We start from the raw sequence: 8611 nt of genomic DNA, 5'->3' as shown, positions 1-8611 counted from the left end.
ATCTTTTCAAAGTTACGAATTTGTATTACAACTAATCTGTTCATGAATAAACAAGGAAGAGGCTATATGTACACTAGTGAAACCAAACTTGAAGTATGTTTTACTTCCTCCATTGTCACAAAGGGCAGTTCACAAAATGAACAACACGAAATGCAAAACACATAGTCAGTCATAAAGTAGGGAAATATTTATGTAGGGCGTACATAGTAGCAGCAGATCACACACACACACACACACACACACACACACACACAGGGTTTTTTTTTAAAAAAAGAACAAAAAAACATATTATTTCTTGAGAGCGCATATGTGGCGTGTCTAACAAGTAATCAATTGTTGGACAGAGAGGAGTGCATATTCCTGGTGAACTGGCACTCATGTTGTTGGCATAATTTCTGCATGCCTGGGATAGATCGTCGAAGTCCAACAGACGTGCCATGTATTAGGGCTTAAACCTAACAGACGCATACTGTAGTTTCATAATATTGTAACATACGTGATAACAAGTTTTCAGTTTACAGATATATAAGGGCTTACTGATGATTAACGGACGGTGGGGTGGCCCAGTGGTTACCGCGTTCGTTCGTCACACCGAAGGCCTATGTTCGAATTCCCAAGTGGTTAAAATGCGTGAAGCCCATTTCAGGTGTAGCCCGCTGTGATATTGTTGGCATATTGCTGAAGGAGGCGTAAAACCCAACTCACTCACTCACTCACTTAACTGATAGTCGTATAACTGCATGGACATCACGTGACAGGGAAACTGATTGGGCTGCTATTTATCTAGAAGCATATTTTAACTGATCTGATGAACCTATGATCTTCATAAATGTGAAATGGGTTTCTTTCACCTTAGACTTGTATTTATCAATGAATAACCTATAAGCAAAGCAACCATGTAATCACATCTGCGGCGTGTGCGTATGCATTATCTAGGCTGTAATGTCTGACAAAAATCGATAACAATTTACTGATAACCAGTTGGATTTGTATTTTTTTAACTTCACGACCATACCATAAATTGCTTGTGAAGGAGATGATTTGTGCATTGCAGAGTAGTTGAATTAGGACATCTTGATTAACGATGAAACTGACATTACTCACAGAAGATTACAAGAAAATACATGATGCTATCTTCAAATTAAGGTAAAATATATGTCGGGCATGGCACTTGACCGAGGAGCTAACAACAGACAAACGAGAAAGGAATATTTAAGCTTTACGACATCTTTATTTATTGTATCCCTTCAAATTGAAACTTACCGGATTTTAGCCCACACATCAACGACCTATTTGCCTCGTACCTTCATTACACATCCATGTCGAGGGTCAGTGCCCCAACGTCTCGTGCGAACATCAGTCCCCGCTGAAATGCTGCTAATAAACTTTTCCCTGCATTTATACCCTATTTTTCACCAAATCATGTCCTGAACAGCACAGCCCACCACAAGCAGTAAATGTGCTTCAGTGTTGTCTCAAGATGGACAGTCACGTTACCCTTATAGGTACATGTGGCATGTGGCATCATAAACGTGCGATAAGGCGGCCAGTCGTTCTACCAGTTTATATACGACTTTGACATACTTAGTTATCAACGGTTCTTTTAGACATGAAAGCCCTTTCAGAAACAGGTTAGTATTTATGCTGAAAAGCATGCGCAAATATCGTGAATGAGTGAGTGAATGAGTTTAGTTTACGCCACTTATTGCGAAGGTCTGTAAGTAATCGAGTCTGGTTCAGTCAAGTGATCAACAGAATGAGCATCGATCTGCTCAATTCGGAACTGATGACAAGTGTCAACCAAGTCAGCCAGTCTGACCACCCGATCCCGTTATTTGCCTCTTACGACAAGAATAGTCGCCTTTTACAGCAAGCATAGGTTGCTGAAGGCCTATTGTACAGGCGTGACCTTCACGGGTCTGATATGAAACAAAACTGCAGGGACGTTTTTACCATTGGTGCTTAGCTGTTTTACCCCGGTGTTGTATTTAGAGTGAATGTTTCCGTCTAAATAGTCCTTTCCTTTCAAAAGGTTGACTTGGAGCAAGGCCCTTATTCGTATATTGATTCCAAAATACCGCCAAGCTGCTGCAAATATTAGAATTAACCCTTTGAGCGAAGGTTCCGAACTGCGTATTTGTATGTTTAACCAATGATAGCATATACACCTCGGTTTATAGCATATACACCTCTGTGAAATATATTGCCTTCACTACACCCCAAGACACGTCCTTTGACTATTTCAACGGTTCCAGACATTCTTCATCCTTTGACGGTAATCCTGGTTGGTGTTTTGCTTTATATCGACGTACAAGAGGCTCGGATAGCAACAGTGCTGCGGCGCAGAAGGATGACACACCAAGGTACTGGAAACAGGGTAGATAGGATCCGCTCAAATCACGTAATACCCCTGAAACACACACATGTTAAAAAAAATGAAAACATGATCTAACACGGTCTATTGATGATGTGGCGTGATGTTCTGAGGATACTTCAAATATCTTAGTTCGTTACTAAAGTTTCATGTAGACAGCAACCTCAGGTAGAATATATTCTGCAAAAACCAATTTGGGGTTAATGCTGCATTTCACATCCGTTCAGTTATGTCAAGGTGTGTCAACTCAGTGTAAGAAAAGCCCAAGTATGAGATGTTTTCTGCATTTCTGAAGTCATCAAGCATGCAAATAGAGCTATCAGAGTCAGAGCCATAACCTTTCAGAATCTATGCTGCAAACCCACAGTTTGGCAATCGGCACATCGGCAATCAAGAGGAGAACGATAATGTGTGGAACAGATTGGCAAGTAACTTTCCTGTGTGACTTTTTGATTGCTACATGCATATTGCTCATGAACAATCAATGGAGATTAAACTGAGTCAAAATGAAGTGATATGATTGTACTATGCAGGGTACATTACCTAAAATTGGATGTGTCAATGCAACTGCCAATCCTTGGAATAACGTTGTAAATCCGATGGTCTTTGCCATACAATCGATTCCCATGAAATCGACTATAACCAGTGGAAGAAGGCACGGGAAGGCACATCCGAAGATACCAACCACTACACAATAAGCTACAAGTGGAGGATATGTGGTATAAAACATTATAAACTGTGATGCCACTCCTACTATCACAAGACCAAGAGCCATAATTTGACAGACACGGAGATATCCAAGATCGGCTACAAAGCCATAAAACAGTCGACAAAAAAAGTCTAGAATTCCAGAGATGAGCAACAGAAACGCTGCATCTGACTGACTGTATCCCATTTCATTCATCAGTGCAGGGAGGTAGGTTGGGACGTGTCTCACAACAACTCCAAACTGAGAGAATGTCATAATCAGAAGAAACATTGGATTCTTGAATAAAGAAAAGTCAAATGCTCTGAACACTTTCACAATGTTTCTAACGACGGCAGATTTTATGTGCTTTCGATCATCGACGCGTGTGTCCTTTTTAGCTGTATCCATCTGTTTGGGCGCGATTTTTGGAAGACTCACAAGGTCTGGATGACTTGAGTATGCCGCTGTTTCATATTCGGAAACAGACTGTCTTTTAGAACCTTCAGAGTATGCTCTTTTTCTGAAGGAATCATCGTCGCTTTTTGAATCAGTCAATTTATTGCAGGTGTCGTTTACAACAACATCACAACTCCTTGTACTTCCAGTGTGAATATTCTCTGCATGTTTTCCTACATGCCGTGGCCCAGTGGCATTTTCATCTCTGATGGTCTCTCTCACTTCAACATCAACGCCGTCAACTGGTTCTTCACGAGTGCCACTGGGCTTCACTTTTCTTTCATAGAAATGAAGAGGTCGATATAGGGATGCCCCTACCCACATATTCATTGTTAGACCTGCGTATATAAGCATTGTTCCTCGTATCCCGTATTCGTCAAGCAAATATTGAGCAAGTACTGGGAATACACTTGCTACACTCAATGCTGTACTTGCAGCTGTTGTAGCCCGACCTCGTCGTTTCTTGAAGTATTTTCCAATCAACACTAAACCCGGCGCGTGTACCATTGAATTGCCCATGCCTAAAACAAAAGAATGGAAAGAGTCACTGTGGGCATGAATATTTATGAACGTGTTATGGGTGATGTTGTTGACATTGCCCGGGAGACGATATCAATACTGGAACAAACAGTGCCACTTTAGGCAATCTTTAGGATGTGTTTGTCTGAGTGTGGTTCGCAAGGGCAAACTTTAATTGCCACATCGAGATCAGAGCGTGATTCTGATGGAGTTCAAAGAATGGTTGTATCTACAATATACAGTATCATCTTAGAGTTTGCCAAACAGCATAGCCATCTACTTCTTTCTAGAAGCTTTTCGGAAATGCATCTCGTCTGTGTTATCAGAGCACCTACTTTAAAGGAGCTGTTTTTACTTTTCCTGCTATGTAGTGTATACAAGACTGAGACAGGGACATACCTGAAAGAACACTGTGAACACATATGATGACCAATATGTTCGGGGCAAAGGCGGCTGAGAGAATTGCTAACACACTGAAGAGTCCGCCCAACATGACTGTCTTCCTAGTCCCCACAAACTCCAGGACAACGTTCATAGCAACCGGTGCTAAACGAAATGAATCCTTGACAGTACATAAATATATTCGTATAATACGACGACATTGGAATTCGATGTATTGTAATTTTGTACTCTAGTCACAATCCATCAGTAAGATATAAGTTCGATACATAAAGCATTCTATATGTTGTAAAAGGTTGCAGGTGACCTTGTATCCTAAAGATGAAGTGTGTGAGTTTAGTTTTGCACCGCACTCAGCAAAATATTCCAGCTATATGGCGGCGGTCTGTAAAAAATGGAGTCTCGACGAGACAAGCCAGTGATGAGGAGCATGAGTGTCAAGCTCCGTAACTGGGAACCGATGACATGTGTCCACCAAGTCAGCGAGCCTGACCACCCGACACTTAATGCATACACGGTGTCATAATACTAAACATAATAAGATAATCTGTTTTATGTATATCGTATACAAACATTATTACCCACATATACTGAACACAGAACATTGACATTACTTTACAGGTTAAGGCCTACAATTCAACAGCTTTATGTATTTTTCTTATGGATAGGCAATAGCCACTATTGGTCTGCTTACACATAAGGCTGAGGGTCATGGCTCTTACTCCAAGGATAAGGGTTGTCTCCGTTGTAGATGCACCAAACATCTCAAGGTATTCCACAAAGAACAGCGCCAAAGATCTGTTGTATGCGCCCATCAGCAGGGCATTCAGAAAACATCCTGAAATTAATATATTTATTACCATTCTTATTATTTCTGTGGGACAGGGGGGATTCTCATGTTGGCATAAGCTGGGATGCCTAAAACCATACATCGTGTTCTAAACAAAACACTAGCGCAGAATTATTATTCATAAAGACTAAAGAAGGATGTATGTATTTATTCACACCCCCACTCATGTTTCGATACGAATGAACCTGGGAAGGGTTAAGGAAGAATCAGGTGTTTCTTTGTTTCCTTCTGACAGTATATATGTTTAAATCATATCCACCTTTTTCTTACCTTCATGCAAAATACGTTAATTTCATTTGTCAATGACGTTTTAAGAAGTTTCCGTGTCACTCCTCCCAGGAGGATGTCAGCTGGAAAAAAGTATTACCCGCTTGGACGGGAACCGCCAAACTCTCCTGAGAAGCTGTATTGCAACAATCGTCTGGCGTCATAATATGACATATATAGTCAATAGCGACCTTATCGATCCTCAAAATAAAACAAAATGATAGATTTGGGACGTTCAACATGGCGGTGAGGTAAATACGTTGAGAACGTCTATAGATAATACAGTTGGATGTACGCCGGGTAACACTGTCAAAACAAAGGCATATCACCCTTGAGAGAAGCATACAACAGCATACAGTATGGAATCGTCATTGTATACGTACCTCCGAGTATCGCCCAAGCCCATCCTCTGTCTATAGGTAGCGTTGTCTTGTCATCTTCAGGAGGTTTTACTTCAGTTTCCACACTCTCCCCTCCATCGTCATCTGCATGATTATTTCTCACAGCCATAACTTCAAAAAGACTGCGGGTAGCAATACACTCTTTACCTCTGTTGTCTCACCCTTGACTAAGAAGACCTGTACGGCAAGTTTGTCACTAACATATTAAGGCCTAATACAGCCTATGTACATGTGACCTAGAGTTCTTATCACATTGTAGATGGTCTGTCCTATGACGTGAGATGTACTTGTGATAATGTTGTCGTTTTCGCTTGTCATCTGTATAAGAAAACCGATATCATTCATTCACGTCGGTTTTCATTGGTGGGTAAAGCGGTAGGTGAAGAGGTTGGAAGGTAGGACGATAACTTTGCACGTACATAAAGGATAAATCGAAATAGGATCATGTGTGCTGTCCAGATGATAGATAATGTAAAACACGAATGAACTGTACTCCAGTATTTAGACAGGCCTGAATATTCAGACTCGATTCAATGACATAGCTATTGCCTGCATGTGCCAAAGGGTGTCCTCGAAAACACTACGTGATTTCGAAAGACCGGCACATGGCTGGAATATTGCTGATTGCGACGTGAAACTAAGCTCAGGCACACACTTTGGCTATAGACATACGCATCTGCCAACAATTTGTAACTATACAGTGCATATATTGCATATTTAGAACATGAATTTTATAACGGTATATGTGACCTCTCCAAAATAGCATTGGTGGAATTCTGCAGACAAAACATGAAAGGTCTCCATTGGAGTTTTCTAATCTACTTCAATATCTAATCAGAGGGAACTTTCCTGGAGGAAGAATGAGTGTTACATATAGTTGTTCATGATTATGGAAGAGTGTAAGAGTGTAAGTTTCAAATCATAGTAACAATTTACGATACGTTCTTGACGACTGTGTTCAAATTGCTTTGTCAGTTGTTAACCAACGCTGGTGTGAATATTTGGGTGATCGTTCTTACGTACGTTTGACTTGGGTTCTTTCATAAATGTCTAGACTTCGTTATGACCTCCGTACCCCTATGTTTATGTTCAATCCGATGTAATAAGGAATGTTTTTTAAATACATATCGCGAAAGCAGTGAGTAAACAGGTGTGAGGTGCCTCATCGTTACCTCTCGTGCTGTAAGCAGTTACAGTCGTCGCCTAACTAGGAGAATGGAGCCAGGTCTTCCTGTTATAGAATGTCCTTTTCAGTTATGTGAATTGACGTTTGTATCGCAATATCTCAGTTATTATGAAATTGTGGACCAGTGCGATAAGTTAAAATTGGGTCGAGCGTCGCGTTCTAGATTATTTGAAATATATATCGACATGCCGTGTGCTGGAGTATATACATCAAACAATGGGCAAGTACATACCTGAGTCTCCAGGGCCAGCTCATTGATATTTCTGGCCGCAGTTCAGCTTTGACATTGATACCCCCGTCATATATGTTTTGTCGTCTTCCACAGGGTGCAGTGTGTAAATAACGACCTCCCTGCTTAGGTGAACAGGTGTGATCAGTTAACGTCTTTTGATATGAAACGTGACTCGGGCAGTAATGTATATATATACACACACACATATATACACACACACACATACTCTCTCTCTCTCTCTCTCTCTCTCTCTCTCTCTCTCTCTCTATATATATATATATATATATATATATATATATATATATATATATATATATATATATATATATATATATACGTAAACGGATAACCATTTGAATCATGTTATCTGTCCAAACACCCTGGGTAAAAAGGCATTGCACGTGAATGACACATAATATCTTTTCCCGGAATTCTTAAGAGTAAATCTTTGATTATTGTCATTTCAATCTGATGCAGGTCGTGGATATTAAAATGTGGTGTGGCCCAGCAGCATCGTCATCCCTGACGACGTCTTTCACTTCAACATCAACACACTCACCTGTATCTTTCCATCGGGTTTCACTTTTCTTTTATAGAAGTGACGAGGTTGAAATAAGGATTCCCCTAACCATATATTCATAGTCAGATCAGTGTAGATGAGTTTCGTTCCCCGAATGTCATATTCCCCAAGCAAATATTGAGACAATGTCGGGAATACAGGTTCTAAACTGCTGATATTGCAGCTGTTCTACAAAAGTGTGCTTCTTACACATGATGGCCATGTTAGGTCACCTCGTGTTTCCCCAAATAAACGCATTTGAGGTTTTGTTTCTTTTTGTTTTGTTGAGATAGGTTTTACTTTTCGTTATTAATCCTCCTTCCCAGGTCTTACTTTCTCAATTCTATATGATCTTCAACATTCAAATGACACATGAACGTTTGAAGTCAATTGATAAATACCGTTCAAGATTAAGCTCAAGGTGCTAATATTTTCCTTAGCAAGACTATACCTGCAACTTACAAATTTGTAAGCAGAAACTCTGCCACATGGCCACTGGGCTGGCGAAGGAAGTGGGGTTGAATTATCTAATTATAGTTACTGTCATTAAATTGATTTTACGTGCGATTCTAATATTGTTGTATAGCTTCAATAACTGATCATCTAACTTGTAATTATCCATCATTGATGGTATATATGCTAGAGAAAACATTGCTCCTCGGTTTTGGTGGACAATCTAA

The 8611-nt window shown here is 40.2% G+C and overlaps 1 protein-coding gene across 1 annotated transcript; it reads right to left on the bottom strand.

The window, feature by feature from the left end:
- Positions 1-1211: 1211 nt before the first annotated feature.
- On the bottom strand, positions 1212-6172 carry LOC137282479 (monocarboxylate transporter 5-like). Its single transcript, XM_067814235.1, has 5 exons — positions 5937-6172; positions 5131-5274; positions 4437-4583; positions 2918-4039; positions 1212-2410 (listed from the first exon to the last, which is right to left on the bottom strand). The coding sequence occupies exons 1-5, from the start codon at positions 6061-6063 to the stop codon at positions 2238-2240; spliced, it is 1713 nt and encodes a 570-aa protein (XP_067670336.1). The 5' UTR covers positions 6064-6172; the 3' UTR covers positions 1212-2237.
- Between the last annotated feature and the right edge of the window lie 2439 nt (positions 6173-8611).

The sequence above is a fragment of the Haliotis asinina genome, chromosome 4, assembly GCF_037392515.1.
Source record: "Haliotis asinina isolate JCU_RB_2024 chromosome 4, JCU_Hal_asi_v2, whole genome shotgun sequence".
NCBI lineage: Eukaryota > Metazoa > Mollusca > Gastropoda > Lepetellida > Haliotidae > Haliotis > Haliotis asinina.
The sequence above is the reverse complement of the archived record's forward strand: the minus strand, read 5'-3'. Positions and strand labels throughout refer to the sequence as shown.

Excerpts from the sequence above, each read along its gene's own strand:
- LOC137282479 (XM_067814235.1), bottom strand. The coding sequence starts at position 6,063 with ATGGCTGTGAGAAATAATCATGCAGATGACGATGGAGGGGAGAGTGTG. Across the intron at positions 4,040-4,436 it reads TGTTCACAGTGTTCTTTCAG|GCATGGGCAATTCAATGGTA; the intron begins GTATGTCCCTGT and ends CTTTTGTTTTAG. Across the intron at positions 2,411-2,917 it reads ATTGACACATCCAATTTTAG|GGGTATTACGTGATTTGAGC; the intron begins GTAATGTACCCT and ends TGTGTGTTTCAG.